General features: G+C 40.8%; 1 protein-coding gene and 1 long non-coding RNA gene across 9 annotated transcripts in view; one reads left to right on the top strand and one right to left on the bottom strand.

Moving 5' to 3' along the window:
• Nucleotides 1-255: 255 nt before the first annotated feature.
• LOC134148152 (uncharacterized) lies at nt 256-19,817 on the top strand. 4 transcript variants are annotated; one of them, XR_009960145.1, is made up of 4 exons: nt 256-441; nt 5,828-6,028; nt 8,415-8,480; nt 19,592-19,817. It is a non-coding gene; the product is annotated as an uncharacterized LOC134148152 (long non-coding RNA). The 4 variants fall into 4 exon arrangements; XR_009960150.1 differs by having other exon boundaries at nt 5,079-6,028; XR_009960149.1 differs by lacking the exon at nt 5,828-6,028.
• The window catches only part of PTN (pleiotrophin), an 85,072-nt gene continuing 60,871 nt past the window's right edge, over nt 1,351-25,551 (bottom strand). For all 5 annotated transcript variants that reach the window (XM_062589953.1, XM_062589943.1, XM_062589963.1 and 2 more), the window contains one exon: nt 1,351-8,260. In XM_062589953.1, coding sequence (XP_062445937.1) covers nt 8,208-8,260 — 53 coding nt within the window. In that variant the 3' untranslated portion in view covers nt 1,351-8,207. The remainder of the gene's footprint in view (nt 8,261-25,551) is intronic.

Below are 25,551 nucleotides of genomic sequence, written 5' to 3'. Positions count from 1 at the left end.
CTGCCTTTATTGGGCCATCTTTATTGTGACCCTAAAGTTGAGGTTGCAAAGGACTTGCTGTTCTGGGTATACACTGCACTGAAAAAAAAATTATACTGGTCTTTTTCTTCCCAGGCGGGTAGATAGAACACTTGCTTATTTAGGAAGCTTTCTTGATAAGACACCAAGTAGCACTGATGATACACAGACCGACTGAAACTCAACTCCTTACAAAACAGTCCTTATGACAGGGAATGTGTGTTTTGTCTTTGTAACACTCAGTTGTGCAGGCTGCTTGATAGACCTCTGTCATCAGGAAAAGACAATAGCAAAGAACACAAATTTTGTACTTCACTCTCAGCTAAAGGGAGCCCTGAGCCTGTCATTCCTTGGCTTTTTGCAATGGGAAGTATGCTGTTGAATCAGTAGGACTATCTGCAGCACATGAAGCAGAGCACTTGGGTAAGTTGTTACAGGACTGAGATATTATATATTTTAGCATCTTCATATATTATATCAGAAAATCTCAGGACATTTCTCTTGCATTCTCGGTTTTCATAACTTATAATACTTAACTTTCTTCGAAACAATTCCAATAGCCTGCATAATTCTCCTATAACCAATATCGAGTATCTCCTCTCTAGGCAGTGAGGGGTAGAATGGCTTGTAGAGAGTAATTAATTAATCTAAAAATTTAGCTAGCCAATGGACACAGAAACAAAACCAGGAAGACACTTGGAAAAGAAAACAGATACAGGAATAAAAGCATAACCAAAGGACAAGAAAAAAAGGAAAAGAAATGAACAGGTAATTGAGGATTACCCGAATTCCTCATCATTCTATTCGTTCCATTAATGTAATTTAACATCTTTGCTCTACTCTTGGGGCTTAATCATCTCTCACTGAACACTCATTAAAAGCACTATTAACGTATATGAGCTGAGCATAACAGGGCTGGGATTGTGGTTTTCCCACTCCTTAGCTGATAGAATAATTTAAGAAAAACAAAAAAGTGATTCTAAATTCTTCATCTATTACCCATTATTGTGTCAATACTGTAGAGGCTGAAATAACTACATACTGAAACAAGCTCCTTTAGAGAACTGTAAGTATGGGGAATTTGGGGAAGAGAGACTTCAGTATGCATGAACCAAAGAACCATCTTCTGCCAAAACTATTTTCTGGCAGATTTCTTCCTACAGATTACAACTCTTCCTGAGTTTATAGAGATAAGGGTTTCTTTGGCAGGCAACACCTATGGTTGATAGAAAATTAACACCATAAAGAAAGACCACTATGAATATTTGGAATTCATTTAAGAAACCTCAAAAAATCCCCTACAGTTTCAACAACAAAATGAGGACACCACAATTCTGTGTATTAGTTTATTTAATTCTTTATCGCCACTACGAGCAAGTAAATTATGTTGATACAATTGGTAAACATACATATTTGCTAGGGCCTCCCACAATCCCACAGAGCTAAAGGAAACATTAAGGGATGTTACAGGATTAATGCTTTCATTCTACAATATGGATATATGGCTTTCATACAAGTTTAAAAATATTGAAAAGGTAACACACTACTAGCTTACAAAATCAATATACAAATCGGGAAAAAAAAAGGAAAAGGAATAGGAAAAGAGGGTAACTTATGAGAAGATATCATATAGCACTGGTTTAATAGATATATACATAATTAGCAATTCATTGAACATGATATTCAGGCTTTGTTATTTTAATTTTCATTCCTTTTTATGTTTAACATCTGAACTACAAGTATCAAGAGAATTTTTTATTTGCTCTTTTTATTTTCTTTGCTTGTTCTTTGCAGAAAAAAAAAAGCCTTTTTCTCTCTAGGCTTCTATATTCACACTTAACTGAATCAGTTCTTCCCCTCTGAAGTTTTAAACAAGGCCCTTCCACGTACTCGGTGTGACAAGAGAGCATCACTCTGATGCTATCCTTAAACTGCTGGGCTGAGGAGCGGGCAGAAACCTAGTTCTTCATCTTATATACTGCCCTTGTGTAACACAGCAGAGGACAAAAAAAGCACTTTCCCTTCTGCTTTAGCTTTAAAACATGGCAGTATAGTTGTGAGACACATTTTGAGTTATGGATACACTCTATATTATAGAATTTTGCCTCTCCATATACGGATATATGTATATATTGATATGTGTGTATATATATAGATAGGTAGTACACATTTATGTATATTTTTAGATAGATACTGTTTCTGATACTGAAATCCTCATTAGGTGGTTTCAAGCTCCAGCAGCAGCAGTACTAGCCTGCATTCTGCTTCAAGCCCCCTCAGTGACTACAACAGCCTCTGGAGTAGCTGTAAAAAAATCTAGACGAACCATATAATTTTAACACAGGCAGTGTAATGAACGATGCATTGAAAAAAGGTTAGATAGTCTCTTGTTGCCAGGCAGTTAGGATAAGGGAACTCAAACAGCGTAATTAATTAAAAGAAGTTGGCTATGGGCTCTGCAGGAACTAGATATTTTCCTAGCTTTATAGCATAGACTTTAATGCCAAAGTTTTTGTACAATCCTTAACTTTGTATGACCTTCCAAGATTGGAACACTTGGGGAGTCTCTGTCATAGCTCATCAGTAAAATCATAGATAGGACACAGGCTTTCAGTTTTTTCTTAAAGAAAGGTATAAGAAAACTGTACTTGCTATAGGTACCTCAATCAGGAATTAAAGGCTGTAAGATTTGGGTTTTGAGCTGAGTTTTGAGCCATCTGGCACTTTAAGATACTCCACACTTAAACGGCAAACCACAGAAAGGGTCAAGGGCTTGCACAGCTCTCACCAAAGAGATAATGACAGGGAACATAGTTGAGTTCTCATGTTTTCCTTCAAGTATCTTGACATTGCTAGGGTCAGAGGGCCTAGGCCACAAGGCAAACGGACATTTTTGAAGAATGGCAGAAGAGGAGCATCAGGGGAATAAATAGATATGGTATTGTTTAGTTTTGGTTCATAAGCACATAAAAGTTTTTTGCTGCTTAAACAAAATTATCTAGACCTTCTCCAAATGAAAACACCCATGGGGTGGAAGAGGCTGTCTCCATGCCCTTCTTCTCTCACTGTTGCTGAAGCTCTATGTGCCATTTCTCTTCCCTTTAATCTGACGGTAAAAGAAGATGTAGTAGGAAAGGATGCAGCTTCTTGCCACTGTTTACCTAGCTAAGGGGCTTTTCTGTTTGAGGGCAGCCCCTCTTTCATCACTGCCTCTCCTCTTCCACCAAATCTGATGCATGTCAATCCACTAGGCACCCTAGGCTGATCTACACAACAAATGTTTTACCAGCAAACCTACCACCCTCCTAAAATATTCAGAGAGTTTCTTTGCTTTTTCTTGTATTGCCTTGTTCATTCTCATCTTTTGATTCACAAGTTGCTACTAGTTCTTTTATTTTTAATTCTAAAAGGACACAATGAGAAGTGACTGGTAGTAAGCGCTTGCTGGGGTTGTTTTGCAACCAGCCAGCCAAGAGTGGAAAGCATATCCTCTAACAGGAGGAGGAGTTCAACAGTGTCTCCAGAAGTTTGGGTGGAAAGTGGAGTTCCTTGGCAGGATTGACAGAAAAATTCTGAATACTATCAAAATTAGTGGTAAATTAAGGGTGAAGGCAGGCAGTAGATATAGTATGTCCCCTTAGAAGAGAGAACACAGTCAGAAGTTCAGAGAAAATGATGTTGAGGTTTAAGAAGATTGAATATAAGATACTTACCATCATTCACATACTCTTTCCCCTTCCTATAAGTATTTGGGAGACGCGGAACACTGTTACAACATGCTGACATGATTCACCTCACCAATATTTCACTTTAGAAAAGTGGCAGATTTATATCACTAATATTGCAGAGGGATTTCAGCTGCAACTGAGAACAGAAAATATATTTCTACACAGAAAATATCCTTGGAACACCTAGCTGGATTATTCCTCACCCTCACCTCTGATGTTAGACTACAGAGCCTCAAAGAAAGCTTGTAATTTGTTAAGGAATTCCATTAAACAAATGGGAAAGCTATACGGTATTTATCTTTAGATGCTCCTTGCTAACAATATGGTTAGTACTAAGTTTTTTATAACTTATAAAAACCTCTCATAAGGTAAGTATTCACTTCCCGTAGTTCATCATAACTAATGCTCTGCTGTATTACTTGAATTGTCCATGACCACACGCCAATTGATGAAGGACAAGATATACACTAAGATGAAAGAAATGTTTTATGCTACCAATATCATCATAACTTGCAATCCTACAACAGGAAAGATAGTCATACTACTGCTTCCTTTTGCCACTACCTCCTGGTGGACATATTCTTCTGAGTTTGGAATGGGACTCTTCGCTTCTCTGCATTTTAGTAATATTCTACATTTGCTTAGTTTTCATTAAGGCACAAATGAAGCAAAGCATAAAAGTGAACGTCCTACCAAGTGGTCCAGCCATCTCTGCTCAAAGGAGAAAGCAAAAAAAGTTTGTAACAAATGATCCCAGTATAGTATCCTTCTCTTCTTGAAAAGGGCCCCATGAACTATGCTACAGCGTCTTCTGGAAAGTTATATAATTATTGTTCTTACATTTCTCCTTATTCTTCTCCCTTGAAAAGTAGCACATTCCAGAAAGTCATTATGGAGTTAGAAGATCAGAATTGGTGGTTTACAACTTAGTATTTACCTGAATGTACAGTACATTTCTTCCCTTCCAGGAACCCTGTCCTAAAACATACTTTATGCAATAGTTTTGTCTGTTAAATATGTTAAGCTGACAAGTAAAGATTCTCTTTCAATCTGGACATCTTTGTCAGGAGACATGTCAAAATGAGAAAATGCCCCAATTCCCAAATACTGATTTGAATCAAGACATAGACAGGCCTCATTGCTTAGGAGAATGGTTCAGCCTACTTAGAGGCTCCAAACTTCCCTAAACTTAAAGTTGCTGCAACCCAGGGTCTGGATGCAGACTCATCCTTAGGTGATGAACATCCCTCATCCTAACCCTAACCCTCAATCCAGAGAAACTTTGTGTTGTTTCGTGTGACATTCTTTTATGCTCATTTTCTATTATAACAGAGAATCACTTCATGGACAAGAAGGACAAAACATAATTCATCTGAAGCAGCAACCCCCTTTGCAGTATCAGACAGGCTGACCTCTCAAAAGAAGGAGAGTAGAAGATTAGGAAACAAATAAGGAGGAATTTCTGACTAACTCTGGTGGAAATTTTGAGCAAGATGGAGCTGGAAGAAGATTTGTTCAGACACTTGCCTCTTGCTTTCTCAGATAATGTCACTAGTGAAGCAATTACTCCTGTTCTTCTAGGAAAAGAGTTACTTCCTTTCAGAGCTGATCTGACTGACCTATTCCATTTCACCTTCCTCCGTGTTTGGCTATGAAATTACTATTTATCTCTTCAGTCATAGGCACAGCCCCTCCGGAACGCTTTCTACTGTTTTCTTGGATATTTTCTTCATTCTTTATAAAGCATGACATATATAACCCAACTATTGTTAACAAGAAGATACATTGTAGATCCAAACATCCATGACCGGGTAGTACAGAGGAAGTGCTCTCTTATTTCACACCTTTGCTCCTTGCACTGTTGTGCTTTCTTCTGGTCCAAACATGGATTTTGTTTGTTTGTTTGCTGTAAACTCTTTCCATGGAGTGCCTACACTTCTGTCATAATCATGAAGACTTGACAGGTCTCCTTCAAAAACTATTAGGAATGTTCTTTTAACAGCCCAGATGGGCAGTTAATCATAAGGGCCAGAAGTCACAGAGGATGAACTTACACGAATATATTTTCTTTTTACTCACAGAAGCGGAAATCAGAAGTTATGTCTGAAGGTGTGCTAAAAGAGAGTCAGACTGTTGGTCTCAGCAGCATTCCCAACCCCTGCCAGCTCCCTGTGAAACAGGGACTAGATTAATCAATGTAATACAATGGTGCAACAGTGTTTTCACTCAAAGTTGAACCATTTTAAGTGAACTGATGCAGCATTTAGACAGACAAACCTTTGGTAAGTAAAAAAGCTTCTTCCTGCCTTCACTTCAATCAGACTTACCAATCCATTAGCTTAAATCTGAGGCGTGAACACTAGTATACCTGATTTGGCCATGAACAAACCAAATAGCACCCAGAATCACCCAGATCTAAGCCTTTGCAAATGTCAGCTTGAGAAGTTATTTGGGATTTGGTCATTGTATGTCCACCACATGTTGGGGACACTTTTAACTATACCACCTGCTCAGATATGTTTAACAGTGTAGTCACAACATGAAAAGTATCAACAGAGACTGCAAAACTCACCCACAGAGAGTGGGAAATTCTTCTGTGGCTAGCTATCTTATGCTATGTATAGCTTTGGCTAACTGATTTCAGAAGGGCTTGGGAATGTCTATAGGAGGAGTTGCCTCATTGTGAGTTCAGATCAGTGGTTCCCTTTATGTGAGCAAAAACAAGGCAAGTTTTAGAGTATTTTTTGCACAGAAAAGGGGAGTATGAAGTTAGTCTGAGAAAAGACTCTCTGCCATGTCTACAAGCTATATGCCAAAAGATCAAAACGCTTTACTCATATGAATATACCTTGCTGCAGCTTCACTGAAGTCAGTAGACTTCTGCAGGAACATAAGGGAGCCTATCAGCGAGCAGGCCTGGGACCTATACAAATGGCAGAGAGCTTAGTTCCTGCCATTGAAATGTAAGATTTAGATTTTAAAAGTAATGATTTTGAAATTAATTTGGGCACTGAAATCCCTTAAATTTCCTCTAAGAAGACTGGGCTGAACACTATTTGTAAAACAATCCTTTCTGCAGATCAGCCCTTTGTCAGATCTTTTTCTACTTTGTGACTTCTCTCAGGACTCATAATTATTTGAAATATTCAGGTAAAATGAGGCAGAATGAAAACCAGCTGTTTATAATTTTTCTTTTTCTTTTTTCTTCCTTCACAGGCTGTTTTTAAAACAAAATTTCCACAAAATTATTTTTAATTTGGCTGAAATTTTCCAAAGCTGTTTTGTTTACGTTAAAATGGATGAAATCAAAAGATACTGTTCTGTTATTTCCCTTCTGCTTAACTAATAGAGAAATAAAAATTAATTTGATTCTATTGGTTTTAAGCCCCCACAAATTATCTCCTTCTTGGTCAAAAATATGAACTATCCTAGGCAGTTTCCAAAATGATTTCTTCTGTTACTTTCCACCAGAGATACTTTCTGTTTTTCAACCAGCTATAACTGAATCAACAGGAAGATTCCTGCTGCTACAAAAGGGAATTGGGTCAGGCAGAATCACAACTCTTTCAACTAGATTTATGTGAAAAGAGTATTCTCCCTGCTGGCAAAATAAACAAACAAAATAAAACATTTTTCTGCTTTTGCAGATAAAACACAAGCCTCTATCATCCACCACGGTGAAAAACGGAGAGTATTGCTATCATTCCACCTTGAAAAAAAAACAGTCTTCTTAGCCTACTTCAAAATCACGAAAATTTAGGACTCTGCCATATCCAGCCATTGAAAGAAAGTATTTAAGAATTTTTTTACTGCATACAAGAAAAATATGGCCAAGAAAAGAAGCAATGCTACTATTTTTTTGCCCAGAAATGGTGGCATTTTGGAATGAACATTCACAGCACATATAAAAAAAAATTCTTTGCCTGCAAATACTCAACAACACGCCCTCATCCTTTCCTTAAACAAATGATTTCATACAGTTAGCCAGATGTAGTACGAAATTAAGAAACAAAATCTGTCTTTTTCAGACAAAAGGTCCAATCTTAAAATATAACTGCATCCAGACAGACCCCTCAGTCCACGCAGGGCACCACTGGCTTCAGCTGGGCTCTGCATAGGTTCAGGTTCTGCTTGCATGGAGTAATTACAAGATTGAGACTTACAGCAATATTTGAGAAAAAATATTTTTAAAACTTCTACATTGTTCAATATACAATAGACATAAATTTCTAAATGAGTTTGGAGTCCTTTATTGCAGGCCTCTAAAAAATGGTGTTAGGGTTATACATTAAAAACACTAAAGTAATAAAAAAAGATTTTTTTTCTGTATGTCTGCTTGTTTCCTTCTATTGTACCATTAAGCTATAAATAATTTTAGCATAAAATGTCTAAGTATAAATGAAACTGTTAACTGATCATGTTTGCTGATGTCCCTTTCTCACACTGCCCAAGTTGGCTCTATTAATCCAGCATCTTCTCTTGTTTCTTGCCTTCCTTTTTCTTCTTCTTGGATTCTGTCAAGATAACAATAATAATGACCACAAAAATTAGCATGTAGCAGTCACTGAAATACATTTAAGCCAATACCCATAAGAGAAAAAGTTCTTTCCCACCTCTCCCCTGTTTTCTCTGTGCATGCAAGTAATTCTGTTTCTTCATTCTGAATAGGGAAAGAGAAAATAGAAGGAAACAAAAAACACAAGGAATGATTAAGGGGCTGGAAAAGATGGAAAGGTGAGTTTATGTCCAGTTCCAAACCCTTCCTATCTGAGTGGCTGACCCTGTTTGGCAGGCAAAGCATTGTCTCAGGATCTTGGTTCGAAAAAATAAAACAGCAGGCAGCCCCTGGAGAAATGGGGTCACGGCTCAGCGGAGAGCTGGAAGAAAGCTTTGCACGAGCGGAGAGCTGGAAGAAAGCTTTGCACGTGCTACCCATACATACCCCTCCCTTGCTTCCCTTCTACTTCATTATTTGTCTTTGGCTTCCTCTGAATGTGAGAGCAAATCCAGAGTGAGGTGAGAAAGCTCACACGTTTCTTCAGCATTGTCAACCCTTCCCCCTTTTGTTTGGAGCAAACACCCATGTGCACTTGAAAGACAACTGAAGTTTCGCCTGGAACCATCAGAGCAGAGTTAGTCCAGACAATATGCACTGACAGGATAAGGAAAGGAGTAGGGAGTATGTGCTGCTCTGACAAACTTAGGACACGTAAGGGAACAAGGCGATGGTAGAAGTGATATACTACCATCTGCAGTAATTTCCACCATGGCAGAAGTAGAGGAAATACAGATAGAGTAGGTTTCCTCTATAGGTAGAAGAAATTCACAGAGAGGCCTAGCAAATTAAGATAAACTAAGGGGATTAAGAATTACTCTTCTATCACATATCACCTTACAATGGAAGAAATAACAGCTCTCACTAGGTGCATGAATAAATCCTCATGGATATCGCCACAAAATTCAGCACAATAGATGCTTGAGAGATGGAAAGAGTTCTTGTGAAGCATCTTTCCTGGAACCCTAACAGCAAGCAAGGAGTAGATCCATGTTTGCCTGAACCCAAATTGCACTGACAGGCATTATTGTCCATTGAAAGATGCTTCTACTTCTTCCTTCTCAGGAAATGGAAAAAGGGGAAGGGAAAAGGGAAAAGGATCCATCTCAGGTTAATTAGAAATACCATAGGCAATGGGGAGACAACCACTTGGCCCTTAATAAGGTAATATGATTCTTTTCTCTGACAAGTTTGTGTAACACAGACAGACAATCGAGTAAACTTCACCTCTGGTAAACCAGCTTAATTACATTAAAGTCAAAAGAGCTATAATGAATTCTTCCAGCTTTGGATAGACTCAGAGTACTTTCAGTAGAAAGCAGACGTATGTTCTTACATTTCTCAGATTGTTGTTTTTCCTGTTTGTTAGTTTTTCAAAGTAATAATTTTTTTCTTCAACTTCTTAAATAAGACAAAAATTACTTTAAGTAATCCTGAAATCCTTTAATCAATTCAAAATAAAATACTTTTTTAATGTCTTCAGTAGCATAATCTGTTCTAAAATCTATTTCCCTTAAAAACTGGGTTTAACATTTAAAGGAATAATAATATTTCAAAATACAAAGTAATTTGTTTTAGTTTAAAAATGTGAAAATGAAAATTTGAAGACTTTCTTTATTTCCACATATCTGTGTATATGTGTGCAGGTGTGTGTCATGTACATATGCGTGTGTGTGTGTGTGTGTGTGTGCGCATGCACATGTATGAGGCCTGGAGTCATTCACAGAATCTGGCACTATTTTACAAACTGTCACTCAAAAATGTCATTTTTCATTAAGCTATTTTTTTTTAGTGAAAGCTTCTTTTCTTCTACTAAATGTATGTCTCTCCTCTTACTCTCTTCGAACTCTGTCTTCCTCTAATCTTCCTACTGAAAGCTAAAGCTATTGGATTAAGCAAAGGCACTGTATCACAGACTCCCCTGGATTCTGTATCGATTGATCTATCTTTCTTTCTTTCCTTTTCTCTGAAAGAAACAATGACATTTTATCAAACTGGCTAGTTCTGGAATTTTTAAAATCTATTCAGGCCCAGGGCAAGCATAAACTATGCACACTTCAATAAATTTACAAAGTAGACATATGAACGCATGCTGACCACTAATAGTACTTCACTGAAAGGAAGAGTATGTACAATACACAGTAGCGGTGAGGTCACTTGTTACCAGGAGAAAGTTTTGTTTAGAGGCTGTTGTGTGATCAAACTAGGTTCCTATCCTCAAAGACCATCTGCCTTGCACTTGACTTGAGGAACCAGACAGATCACTGTTTATTCATTTGTGCTTGGCTGCACTCTGCCGTCCTTGCATCTGTATCTGCCTCTGTTAGCTTCTCCATCAAAAAGAAAAAGCAAAATCCTCTCCCTTATTTACCTTGTGATAATCTGCATATCATCCAAACTGCCAAGGCTATCCAAAGAGACTCTGCTTCCTACATCAGTGGAGTAAAATTTTCCTGTCTGGGATGTAATTATGCTCATATGAAAGGTATTCACAACACCACAGCTTAATCTTTCAGAGGGAGAATAAGCTGTATCTATGTAAAGCACATTTACTGTATAAATCAACATGCACCCTTGGACTTTTGAAATAAAAAAAAAGAAAAAATAAAACAGCTCAAGCACTTTCCACCTCCTAGGCACTTTTGAAAATCCTATCTCAGATAACAGTATCTAGTTAGTGGCCTATGAAAATGTTGCTCTTTGTACTCTGATGGTCCCCACTACAAAAGTATGTTCATAGCTACCCTTCATCTGTTTGACTGTGGCCAGGTTATGGACTATAGTATCTCCATGGCTAGAGAAGTAGAAAACTGCTTTAAAATGTACTTTATTCATGTTTTGTCACTGCTCAGACATCAGCTAAGTGTCTGTGTCACTCAAGGCTTCATTGTTCTCATCTCTGTTTACCCCACACTGTATTTTCAATTTGTATGGTATCACAGAATCACAGAATGGCTGAGTTTGGAAGGGACTTCTGGAAATCATCTAGTCCAACCCCCTGCCCCAGCAGGGTCACCTAGAGCACATTGCACAGGATCGTGTCCAGGCAGGTTTTGAATAACTCCAGAGAAGGAGACTCTACAACCTCTCTGGGCAACCTGTGCCAGTGCTCCATCACTCTCACAGGGAAGAAGTTCTTCCTTATATTCAGATGGAACTTCCTGTGTTTCAGTTTGTGCTCATTGCCTCTTCTCCTGTCACACAGCAGCCTTGAAAAGAGCTTGGCCCCATCCTCTTGACAACCTTCCTTAAGGTATTTATAGATACTGATAAGATTCCCCCTCAGTCTTCTCTTCTCCAGGCTGAAGAGGCCCAGCTCTCACAACCGTTCCTCATAGGGCAGATGCTCCAGCTCTCTGATCATCTTTGTAGCCCTACGCTGGACTCTCTCCAGTAGCTCCATGTCTCCCTTGTGCTAGGGAGCCCAGAACTGGACACAGTAGTTGAGATAAGGCCTCCCCAGGGCTGAGTAGAGGGGCAGGATCACCTCCCTCAACCTCCTGGCAACACTCTTCCTAATGCACCCCAGGAGACCACCGCCCTTCTTGGCCACAAGGACACATTGCTGGCTCATGGTCAACTTGTCATCCACCAGCACTCCCAGGTCCTTTGCTGCAGAGCTGCTTTTCAGAAGGTCAACCCTCAGCCTGTACTGGTGCATGAGGTTATTCATCCCTGTGTGCAAGACCCTGCACTTGCCCTTGTTGAAATTCGTGAGGTTCCTCTCTGACGAACTCTCCAGCCTGTCCACGTGTCTCTGAATGGCAGCACAGCCCTCTGGTGTATCAGTCACTCCTCCCAGCTAGGTATCATCAGCAAGCTTGCTGAGGGGGCACTCTGTCCCTTCATCCACATCACTGATGAATAAGTTGAGCACGACTGGGCCCAGCAATGAGCCCTGGGGCAAACCACTAGCTACAGACTTCCAACTAGACTGTACCGCTGATGACAACCCTCTGAGCTCTGCCTTTCAGCCAGTTCTCAATCCACCTCACTGTCCACTCACCTAGCCCCCACTTCCCGAGCTTACATATGAGCAGGTTATGAGAGACGGTGTTGAAAGCCTTGCTAAAATCAAGCTAGACAACATCCACTGCTCTTCCCTCATCTACCCAGCCAGTCATGCCATCATAGAAGGCCATCAGATTGGTTAAGCGCGATTTCCCCTTGATGAGTCCACACTGACTACTCCTGATCACCTTCTTTTCCTCCATGTGCTTAGAGATGACATCCAGAATGAGCTTTTCCATCACCTTTCCAGGGATAGAGGTGAGGCTGGCCAGCCTGTAGTTTCCAGGGTCCTCCTTCTTGTCTTTTTTGAAGACTGAAGTGACACTACTTTTCTTCCAGTCCTCAGACACCTCTCCTGTTCTCCACAGCCTTTCATACATGATGGAGAGTGGCCTAGCAGCAACATCTGCCAGCTCCCTCAGTACTAGTGGGTGCATCCCATCAGGGCACATGGATCTCTGGATGTCAAGTTTGCCTAAAAGATCTCTAACCCAATCCTCCTCAACCAAGGGAAGTCTTGCCTTCTCCAGATCTTCTCTCTCGTCTCCAGGGTCTGTGATTCCTGAGGGCTGCCCTTAGCAGTAAAGACTGAAGCAAAGAAGGCATTCAGTAACTCTGCCTTCTCTGTATCCTTTGTCACCAGGGTCCCCACCCCATTTACCAGTGATGCTGGAAGTATGCTATCACATCATCTCACACAGCCACACAGGGATCCATGTCACCCAACTCACTATATCTGCAAATATATCCCTTTCATGGTAGCCAGATTTGACTGAAAGGGTGGCCATGCAATCAGTGCCAGTAGTGATGCCATGTGAGAAAGCCCTGACAAGCTCAGAGTACAGTGCCAGTTATCTGAAAACTCAACAGTCTTACTTCCCAGACGAAAATCCCATAGACAAACTGCATCCACTATGTCAGTTTATTCAGATTCCTATTCCACATGTGAAGACTACCTGAATTCCATTCACCTTAACATGGGATGCAAAACCTTCAGTTCAGCATATTAAGTAAGAACAGCCATTTCTCATCAGGCATTCTAATGTGGTCCCAGCCTGTCTTCAGGATTTATAATCATCTGTTAAGTAATGTCCACTGATAACAGCCTCCACAACAGGGAAGCCACTATACCACTGCATCCACATCTCATTGGCCCTGCAGAGCAGCTTGAGCTCAGTGATGCTCAGCATTGAGTCAGAAAGAAGCAAAAAAGCCACATGGTGAATACTGATTACCCTGAACAGTACATTGCCAGCATCCTGGCTGAATAGCAGCCTCCTTCACTTCACCTATTTGATTAATGTGAAATTTGGAAGGAAAATAGCCACAGACTCCATTTCCAGCTCACCTGAGCATTGCCTACAGATACGTGTTTGCCACGGACATGTGCTAGCAATAATATCCAGGGTGATTATGATGAGGTACAGTGAACAAATGAGATCCAGCTGCATACCGGTCCAAGCAGAATTTCAACCTGAAGCTACTCATTGCATCATTTGCTTTATAGCAAAAATGGTACAATCTTTTTAGTGCTAAGGCAGACAGACACCAGCCTGAAACACCCCTATGAGCTGCCTGTGGTGGAGTTCATGGTTCTGTAAGTACAGAACAAGACAGGAAGGAGGATCACAACCTTGCCTTCAACAGAGAAGACTTTAGACTGTTCAGGGATCTGCTTAGAATCTCACGGGATATAGCCCAGGAAAGACGACAGGTTCAGGAGAGCTAGCTGATTTTCAAGGATCACCTTCTCCAAGCTCAAGATCCTGAAATGCAGGATATCAAGCAAAAGCAGCAAGCAGCCTGTATGGATATTCTTGACAAAACTCAAACATAAAAAGGAAGAGTACAAGAGGTAGAAGCAGGGACAGTGTGCCAGAAGGAATATAGAAATACTGAGCATGCAGGAATGGTTTTAAGACAGCCAGAGCCCATCTGGAGTTGACTCTGGCAAGAGACATGAAAGGCAACAAGAATGGCCTCTGCAAGTATACCAGCAGCAGAGGGAAGACTAGGGAAAATGCAGCCCCACTGCTGAATGTGGCAGGAGATCTGGTGACAAAGATTTGAAAAAGGCTGAGGTACTCATTGCCTTCTTTGTCTTGGGTCTTTACTGGTTTGATCTGCTTTCAGGATTCCCAGACCCAAGACCACTGGAAAAGTTTGGAACAAGGAAAACTTACTCTTGGTGGAGGAGGATCAGGTTAGGGAATATTTAAACACACTGGGACATACACAAATCCATGGGACCTGACGAGATGTACCTCCAGAAGAACTGAGGAGGCTGGCTGATGTCACTGAGGCTACTCTAGTGTCTTTGAAAGGTTGTGGCAATCAGGAGAAATTCCTCAGGGCTGGAAGAAAGCAAATACCACTCCTATCTTGAAAAAAAAGGCAAGAAGGAGGATCTAGGGAACTACAGACCAATCATCTTCACTTTGGTCCCTCAAAAGGTGATGGACCAAATACTTCTGGAAGCCATTTCCAGATGTATTGAGGACAAGAATGTGATGGGGAGTAGTCAGCATGGATTTATGAAGGGAACATCACGCTTAGCCACAGCCAACTATGATGAGATGACTGGCTTGGCAGACAAGGGATGAACAGTGGATATTGTTTATCTCAAGTTTAATAAGGTTTGTGACACTGTCTGTCGTAGCATTCTTGGACAAACTGATGAAGTATAAACTAAATAATTGAGTAATGAGGCAGACCGAACTGCCAGGTCAGAAGGTTGCAATCAGCAACAGAGTCTAGCTAGAAGCCAGTCACTGTGGTGCAGTGTAGTAGTGGTGTAGTCTCAACCTAGAGGTTGAAACTAGCTCCAGTATTTTTTAACCTCTTCATTAAGGACCTGGATGATAGAATAGAGTGTGGGTTCAGGAAGTTCTTGCAGATGATACAAAAACGAGAGGAGCGGCTGGTATACCAGACGGTTGTGCTGCCATGTAGAGGGACCTCCACAGGCTGAAGAAATGGACTGACAGGAATCTCACGAAATTCAACAAAGGCAAAGCCATGCACTTGGGAAGGAGTAATGCTGTGAACCACTACAGGCTGGTGACTGACCATCTGGCAAGTAGCTTTGTAGAGAAGGACCAGGGGTGAACAGAAGTTAAGCATGAGCCAGCAATGTGCCCTTACACAAAGAAAGCCAACAGCAGCCTGGGCTGCATTATGCAGTGCATTGTCAGCAGACCTGTTCGTTAGTGCCCTAGACAAATTGTCATTCTGCCTCTGGCATGCCTCAACAGTCACATTGGGGAAGGCAGTAAGAGGAGTAGCTTTATCTTCTCCAGTTTGGATGGGCCTTCCTTTAAATCAAGGAAATCCTTAGCTAACCACTTGTTTTTACCACCCTTAGGCATCCCTGCAGCAAAACTGAAGAGTGAACTAGGTATGGTCCAGAATATTAATAAGAATAGTTAAACTGTCCTCAGTTTCTGCCTGTGTGAGGTTGCTGAGCAGTGCTCTTGCACAGCTGGAGGCCAGGATCTTGGATCAGGATATATGCAAAGAGTAAGTTCAGAATACCTCACAATTCCCGGAAAACAGCAGTCAAGCACTGCACAGCCAACTAGCTCCCTCCTGGAACCCAAAGTACTTCCAGCCAGATACAAACACCCACATAGCTCTGTACAAACAGCCTTGCACAAGCAAACTGTGTCAATGTAAATGCACTTGATTTTCCAATTATTCATCACCTGAATCACTCTACAAAAGCTGGTACACATAAGAATTATTCACAGGATTAAAGGCCGTATGGTCATGGATTCTCAACATCTCCAATCAGTCCCTCTCTGTTGGTTAGGACAAGATCCAACAGGATACCCTTCCTTGTAGGCTCCTCCACCATTTGTGACAAGAAGTTATTGTCAATGCATTGCAGGAGCCTCCTGCACTATTTCTGCCTTACTGTGTAGTCCTTCCAGCAGATACCAGGGTGGCTGAAGTCTCCCATGAAAACCAGGGCCTGTGATTGTGAAGCTACCTCCAGCTCTCTATAGAAGGCCTCATCGACTTCCTCTTCCTGCCTGGTCAGGTGGCCTGTAGTAGACACCCACAACAGTGTCCCCCATGTTAGCCTGCCCTTTGATCTTCACCCATAAGCTCTTGACTCACTCTTCAGCTACTGCTAGGCAGAGCTCAGTACATTCCAGTTGCTCTCTCACATAAAAAGCAACTCCACCACTTCGCCTTCCTGGCCTGTCTTTCCTAAAAAGTTATCCATGACAGCATTCCAGTCATGTGAGCTATCCCACCATGTCTCTGTAACTGCAATGAGATCATGGCACTGCAACTGCACATAAATTTCCAGTTCCTCCTGTTTATCCCCCATGCTGCATGCATTGTACAGGCATTTCAGAGAGGTAGTTGAGCATACCATTTTCCCAGGAGGGATGCAAGGGGATCCCCCATAGCTGTGTCTCATATGCACATCCCCAGATGCATGCACCCACTGGAGGCATCTCGACCTGAGCTGTGTTTTGTTGATTACCCTCTCTCTATAACTCTCTCCTTCCCCCATTGTTCCTAGTTTAAAGCCCTCATTACCAGTCTGGCCCTTTAGTGAGGTGGATTCCATCTCTCGCCATCAGTTGCTGATCTTCAAACAGGGTTCCTTGATCATAGAAACCAAAACCCTGGTGCCAATACTTGTGATGCAGCTGGCTGCTAATTTGGAAAAACCGTCTACTCCTCCCCTCCTTCCCCCTCATTGGCAGGATCGAGGAGAAGATCACCTGGGCTCCCAGATCTTTGACCACCATCCCAAAAGCTCCGAAATCTTGTTTGATTGTTTCTAATTTGCCCTTGGTATCATTAGCACCCACAAGAAAGAGCAAAAGAGGGTGGTAGCCTGACCTGTGGACAAGCTTTGGCAGTCTTTTGATGACATCTCGTATATGAACCCTTGGCAGGCAGCAAACCTCTCTAGACAAGATATCAGGTTGACAGACAGGTGCCTCTGACCCCTGCAGCATGGAGTCACCCACAACAATCACTAATTGCTTTTTCCAAGTATTCCCACAAGGCACACGGTCTGTTGGCCCCGTTGCTTCCCTTGAAGTCTGGCCTGGCTCCTCCTCAGCATGGAGGGCACTAAATCACTTCTTCAACAGCAGGTCTTCAGGAAGAGCAGGAGCCTTTCTCCTCCCACAACATGTGACCAGGTTCCAGCCTTCTTCTACAGTGTTGTGATGTACAGTTTCATTTGGCACAGAGCACTCCAGCATCTCCTGTACTGCAGGAGACTCCTGGAGCAGTACAGTCTCTAAGAATGCTCTATCTCCTGCTCATTTTCACAGATGCTATGCAGTCTACTGACTTCCTCTCATAACTCCTTTACCTGACAATCACAGAATCAGTAAGATTGGAAGGGACCTCTGGAGATCATCTAGTCCAACCTCCCCGCTCAACAGAGTCACCTAGAGCATGTTAGCCAGGGTACAACTCATCAACAACAGTACCGCTTCTGCAAGAGAGCTGACTGTCAGTCCCAGCCTTCTGGGGAGGCCCCAAGCAATCCCTGCAGCCTCAGACCTGTAGAGCTGCGTCTGTTGTCAGAGGGTTCGTCTGGGTCAAAGTTTCTTACATAGCTGACGCAGCAACTCCAAAAGCTACAGGCAAATGTTCTTTGCAGTCTATCATAACCATGCTTGAGGAAGCGGGCACTGCTAATATAGGCAACAAAGATGTCTTCTTGCACCTTTCTGTGCACCTTCCACCATAACTGCTGCATCTCTTCACTAGCTCTGTTAGCTGCACTCTAGGCCTGGCTCTTATATAGGCCTCTCCCTAGCACTGACTCACAGGGTGCTTGACCCACCCTAATCAAAGGCCACCTGGATCAAATGCCCCAACTCCCTCTAATCAGGGGCAACCAAGAGAGTTTGTTAGTGGCAGCTACACCTAGTTAGAGCTAGGTGCTAGAGCTTCTCCCAGAGGTTAAGGTCTCCTGAAGCTGCTCTTATCTAGCTCCCCTTTCCTGTTAGCAGAATCACCCTCTAGTTCCACAGGGGTTAGCAGAAAGCCCCACAATGTCTAACAAGGTCCCCAAAACTTCTAAGCAGAGCTCAGAGAGTGCTGTGTAAACTGCTGCTTCTGTTTGCTTCCTCTGTTAACTGCCAAACTGAGATTAGTATATAGTTTTTTTGGTAGAAATATTTTATTTCTGATTTACTGTGAATAGGGACCCTAATTTATTTGTTCAGCTTTTAAAAATCAGACAGATGCATTTTCCACTTGTGTTTTTTGCCTCTGCCCCAGAGGGGATCTGGTCTTGGAACAAGGGGCATAGCTTTGCTTTGATCAGGGTGCCACACTGAATAGTTGCCAGCAAAACTTTTACAGTAAGCACAGATAGAAGAAAAGATAGATAGGTGATGGAAAATGAGATGGAGGGAGAAAGAAGTGGGGGGAAGCAAAGCTTGAAAGGAAAGAGAAAAGTAGAAAAGGAAAGGAAAGGAAGGAACAGAGCTTTCTCTCAGTGTTGCTGCTGGGAACAGTAATGAGTGTAAACACTTGCTGATGGTATATCTTTTATCACAGTTAGTCCCACAGCTTCAGGCATTTTCACTGCTCAAGGGCACTGACTAAGGCCAAGGAGGCTGGACTGCTGCTGCAAGCCAGGAAAGTGAGACAATGAGCATGTAAGAGCACTGGCACACATGAGGCTATTTAAACTTTCACCCACAAAGGTCTGTATTAAACACTAAGAGAAACTCCTGCAGGCACAAGAGGGTTAAACAAGAGCATTTGTCACATCCAGTTTTTCATCATTTGGGGCAACACTGAAAAAAGAATCTGAAATATAAAACAGAGAATAATAAAATATGAAGGCCTAGGTTTCCCATGAAACTTGGCAAATTTTTGCATTTCAAAAATACTTGTAAAAGCTGCAGAACTAAAAATCCTGAATTTTGAAAACTACTTTTTAAGAAGTATTTCTTTCTCCCCTTCTGGAATCAGGGCTGTGTCAATCAGATAAATATTACGTTATGATCTGACAATGTGTTCAAATTATTCACCTAAACAGTCTAACTTCAAAGGTACAAAAGCAGTCTCAAGGGAAACAGTAGTGGGAAGCCTCTAAGAAACATAAGGAAATGGAAGTAGAAAAAATACCATTAAACGATACCTAAACATTATCAGCTTAAGGTTGTACTGGCAGCTTACTAGCAGCTTGAGGCTGGTCCACACTGGTAGCCAATGTTTTGTTTTATTTTCCTTATATTGCTTACTCTTGTTTTAAATTCATAACAAAAATTAATTTCCATAGGTTACAGCATCAAGCAACCGAATCATGAAGATCTGTCTCAGAGACTAAAGCTTCCAGTGAGTTGTATGTCATCTCAAAATAACAAGCCTTGTCCTCAGACTTAGCACGGAGCACTGGGAAACACAACTAAACATTCAGAACCCAGTCTTACCCCTCCAGACAACTATTTCTCCTCTTGCTTCTCCCGTTTCTCAGCTCTATAAAGGATAAAGTATTCATAGCAAAACTGTCTCTCACAATGTTTATACAGTGCTTAGTACAATGGCACCCTTTTTCAACTTGGGCCTCTGGGCACTCATGCAAAAAAAATAATCATCATAATAGCAGCAATAATAACAGCAAGCGATGCTGTTCCCACTGGACAGTCACTGCTAGTGTTTGCCCTGCAGAGCTCAGAGCACTGTATTTCACTGCCATCTCCCATGTCGGTGTCACAGGCCATTGCTAAGAAAACCAGCCTGAAGCTTTAGAAGAGAAAAAAAATTGTCTTTCAAGTTTTTGTTTAACTTTCACAGCTGTTTCTTAATATGAGAAAATCCCTCATTTTTATATCTAATTAGTTTGAGCAGATCCTATTATTCTGCCTCCTGTAATACTAATTATTATGCTAATGGCATGCATGCACAACTAATGAGTTACATTAAAGATGGGGAACTCTGCAACCTACAGAGGGAGATACAGCATAGATGTGATGCCAAAACAGGAGATACCAGCATCTTTTGAATAAAACAAAATCACAGTGCTAATAAGTCATTCCTTCTCCTCTTACAACTCGCCAGCTACTCCTTAAAAGCAGGTAAATCTATTTTGTTACTGCACAAAGGCAAAGTCGAGGGAGGGCACCAGAGAAAGAGCAAGCTGTCTAACATGAAAAATGGAGGGGGTCACAGGGGGCCCTTTTTTTCCAGTGTGGCACCCAGATTGTCTGAGCAATGAATAGCTTCATATTAGGTAAGCAATCCATTCAGACAATAGCACCATCAGCTCCTTTCAACAACCAGCAGCCAAATCACCCTGCCAAAATGCAGGAAGATTGTTCTGGCAATGCACTGATATGTCCTGCCTGCAAGCAGGAATCAAGGCTGCCACTACAGAGCCCTAAAGGCACCTGCTGTATTCTGCTTCTGGCATCAAAGTAGGGATAGGATATATCCACTCAGTAACAAAAGTCCAGCTCTATGTTTTCACGTCAAACATCTAAGATGACATAGGGTAAATTAGTGCCAAACACTATCTTAAATCCACTGAGATTACTGAAGCCAAAACAAAGACCATGGTCAAAGACTGTAGTTCAGACACTTACCTTGAAGTAAATTGTCATGTTCTGCTTATCGCAGAGACTGGGAAAAAAGGGAGCAACAGCTACTAGTCAGAGCATGTAGCTGAGAGTCAACAGCTCCTAGCTGAGTGCCTGGATCTGCCACTGATACTGTGTAACCCTGGAAAATCATTTAACCTTTCTGCCTTTCAATTACTTCTTTTCTTTAAATTTTTCTTCCTCAGGTCCCAGGAGTGATATAGGAGGATTAGCTAATTGTTGCCTGTTCCCTAGATAAAAGACAGAACGGAATGCAATGAATTTGTATTGCACTAACCTCTTAAGTCAAGTACTTCAAATTATGTGAAATCAGTAAAAAAACACAGAGCATAGTACTTCCTCTACTGTAGGAGTGCACATGCCTTGTCAACGACAGAGAACTGCACTGACATATGGCTAGACTCAAATTCTACATCTGACCTCCATTACAGGAAAGAAATTATGGCCATTATTAGCTGCCTTAAGGTGAGCAACCTTTCAAAATACTGGATGCTGCAGGATGCAATCTTTGGATGCAACTCCCATTATTAAAGACAATAGAGGCTGCAAGCGGTGTGAATGTTTACCAAGTCTAGCTGGAATTGTTTGCCTACATGGTAAGGACTGAGCTTAGCCAGGGTAAAGTAATTCACAGATCAGATATACTATAAATTGTTGGTAAAAAGAGAATTATAAAGAAGAAATAAATACAACTGGGTGCAAGAAGTTATTTGAGAAAAAGTAGCTGAATTAAAAAAAATAGCTGAATTTAAAAAAACAATGGGTACCTTGTATCTTAATCAGAAGAATAAATGGCTACAAGTACAATAGAGATTGAGAAAGAGATAGGAAGAACCAGAGTGACATAAAGACGAAGTGAAAAAAGAAAGAAAAGCCTATCAGGCAACCCAGCTCACTAAAAATAAATTCCTTCTTTCTCAGCAGCTAAAGCAAAATGTTTCCAAATCTTGACAATACCCCATTCTTTTACTTTCTGGTTGGCTGGAACTTGAAAAATCATCGATCAAGTTTGGGTGGCCCTGAAGTAGGCCAGATGGAGCTTGTCGGCAGTGTTTTCTGCTCTTCAGTACAAGCTGGCCATTAGAGCAGCTGCTCCACAGAAGTGCCCGATTCTTTCACATCTGTCAAGATAGTTTAGGGAGACCTTGAACATTCCTGGCATTGCAGATATTGATTAGAATACGCAACTATGTGTGTTAGAGGAGATGTGGCTGCCTCTGCTGGGATTCTGTGATAAAAATTATCCTCTCATCCTTTCTAGCCTTTGAGACATGTTTTCTCATGCCCTCATTTGTGTACTAAAAGACATAAACCATAGTGTCTGGGATATCATGGTCTTATGGCTGACAATCTCTCTCTCAAAACGCACAAGATTCAAGAACATACTATAACTTTCATTCTGATATAGCTATACACTGGCCTAGGAGCCCAGATCAAGCTGTTGCCATCCAATCTGAGAACACCTCAGCAAAGCTATGGAAAAGAGCACTCATGAGAAATCCAGATAAGCTTCAAATTCCTGATTCACTATCAGCTGTTCCTTAAATTCAATATACAGCAGATTTGCTCTAATAATTCTCCTCTTACAAGCAGTGAGCTCCAAGATGTTTAAGTGACTCAGCCTACAATCCAAGTCAGCTGCTTGGAAGTACTAGCCAAAGACAGAATTCTGAAACAGAGCAATTGCCGATGAGGAAAAAAAAAGTTTTTAAGAAAAGTTATCCAATACGTAAAATTAGTTTCCAGAATAATGGGAATGCTTCAAGACCACTTTAAGGCTTTTCCATGAATGCTGACTAATGATAAAACAAATCCTTAAGAACTCCTAGATCACCAGTTTATCAGACAGTCATTGATTCCTAAAGTTAATGAGCATCTCCCAGTTTAATTTAGCAGAAGTTTTGTTGCAGCTTATAAAAGTTCCTGTAAAAGCAAAATATACTTCCATCAGCAAATCTGCAAAATGAAAACCCTTGGGATTTCTCTATGGCTATACATTTCCTTTTGATTTAACATAGATCAACCTCTTATGAAAAAAAAAATCTTCTTCCAAAGTAGTTAGGTGAAAGCGGGGAGATATAGGCTTCAACCTATGAGCAAAGTTGCTGCATGTAACTGTTTGTGAACTGGAAATATGGATAAGCCAACAGGAGAGCAGCAGGATGCCATCAGTTTATCTGCATTATTCTCCAAGAGCAGAGAATATGAGGAGGAAGTTCAGAGACCGAGTCACACTACAGAAATGCGTCAGGTGAAATTCGATACACAATATGTCATTGCACAACACTAGAAGACATTATCTGACTTACCAACACACCTTCTTGGGCTCTTAATTAACTGCACTAATTCATTCTTTCAAAAAATAAAACTCAGGGACAATCATGAAAGGCTCAGCTAAAGATATCTGCTCCATATGCAGCAATGATGAAAAAATATTTAGTGAGTAAGCGTATTACACTTACTGAGTGTAATGATGAATAATAAAGGAAACACTACAGTGTTATTTTTCTTTTTCAACACAGATCAGTGCTTGGAATACTGTGTACAGTCCAGTCACTTGATCTCAGAAATACTTTAGCAATAATAGAAGGAATTTAAGTAAGTCCAGTAGGGAATATTCTTATCATGGATAAACTGTCATGCAAAAGAATACTTACAAGCCAAAGGTTTTAGCTTTAAAAGCAGGCAAGTGACAAAAAATAACAAAAGACACACAAAACTAGAGTTGACTGGAGAAGCTAAATGGGGAGCTTTCACTCTCTCTAGGTATAATACCAAATCAAATAAAAAAGCAATGTAATAGGTTACAAACATAACCCTAATAAGCCTAGTAAAAGGAATATTTCAAAGCAAGGAGGTTTAGTCATCAAAATCATCAAAATAAATCTTTACTAAATATACTGGTATTTTTCAGTGAAAATAGCTTTGTTGAAATGTTCTCAGTCAGTTCACATCTTTTGGTACTCTCAACTTGTTTTTGTCAAGAGATGTACTCAGTGATGCTATTCTTGAAGAATATGCTAGTCAGAAACATAACAGTTTGGTGGAGGAGTACATTATTTTAATGAATAAGACCCTCACTTATTACTCTCTTGCCAGAGATAACAAGTGCTACACAGCCACCGCCTTGCTATTCTAAGCATTAATTAGCACGTACAGGTCCAGTTGCATATAAATACAAACCTTATGCAACCGTGTGCCTCAGAAAAAAATGCTTCTTCCAAATAAGCTATCATATGCTTTTTCTCTTGTAATCTTGAGCCACTGATGTGAGGCTAGCTGTAGGTGAAAAGGGAGCCAAATATGCACCTGCACTCCATTCCAAGTGATCAAACAGTAAATACATTATATATCTTTCTTCAAAGAATTAAACTGGGTCCTATTCTAACTATAGATTGAATGTGGTTAAATTTTTCCTCCACTTAGACCCAGGTGGGAGGGGCTATCCTCCAACCTGTAATTTCTTTCACCCGAGGAAAAAAACAGAAATGCAGATTCTCACTCCCACCAACATTTCAGCATTCAGATCTTTAAAATAAAGTTCAGCAGGGCACAAAATTTGATACAGTATTAAACTCATTGACCTAAATTCTTACTCTAGTTCCTACCATCACTGTCAATACACTGTCCCATGTAGCTCCTATGAAGTTATACCCAGATTCTTGTCTCAAGTCTGTAATATGGATTTCTTATCTTTAGCTTAGGCCCTTGACAGATTTGCTGTGTTTGACTTCCACACGTGCTACTCCTACTAATGCCAATAGCAGATGAATGAGCAGGTGGCATGAAGGAAGATGCTATAAGATTTCTAATGTAAATCAGGAAAGCAGAACTTCTGCTGAGTGCTTATTATCACAATCTACATTTTTACCTATTTCTCTGTTCACATTCTTTCAAATCAAATGAAGATAGGTTTCTCATTTAAATTGCACTATATGTTTACTGCAGTTAGTCACAATCCAAAGTTTCAAGTCCAACTGCAACTCATTCATATCTAGACCTCAGCTGAAATTGCTCCAATTCAGCACGCTCTACTGAGATGCTGCCTTTAAAACTATAGCTTGAAAACTTCTCTGTACTACCCAACAGCACTGCTCTCACAGAACGATCCTGCATCAACACTCAGCTCTGTCTGCCTCTTTCCTCTTCTGATGGCCATTGATAGAATATACTGACTCAGCAAGAGCCGAACAAGGCAGACAGTTACTCGTGGCTCAGATGGCAGCAACCTTTTGGCACCACAATAGGAAGATTCATTCAGTAAACTTTCAACTGCTACTTAGGCGTGGAAACTTACTCCAAAAAAAAGAAGAAAGAAAAAGAAAAAGATGCCCTTCCCCAACCTAATCAACAATAAAAATCACACAGTTCATTCTGTACTTATTCCCTTTCAGTCACTTCCATCTCCAAATGAAGATGTTTATAGCTACCAACTCACTAAAGTCAGCTGGTCTCTAAAAATCTAGTTGTATCCTTTCTGCTTCACAGCTTGTTGTTATCCACATAAGTTCTAGACTCAGTGCTTATTTGATAACTCCATGGATGATGTGCAAGGAAAACCAGTTACAACTGTACTGACTCCAAAGCAAATAGATGGGTGCACTCATAAAAAAATAAGCTTGCAATCTAATCAGATGTGTGT

This window comes from Rhea pennata, chromosome 1 (genome assembly GCF_028389875.1).
Source record: "Rhea pennata isolate bPtePen1 chromosome 1, bPtePen1.pri, whole genome shotgun sequence".
In the NCBI taxonomy this organism is placed as follows: domain Eukaryota; kingdom Metazoa; phylum Chordata; class Aves; order Rheiformes; family Rheidae; genus Rhea; species Rhea pennata.
The sequence above is the reverse complement of the archived record's forward strand: the minus strand, read 5'-3'. Positions and strand labels throughout refer to the sequence as shown.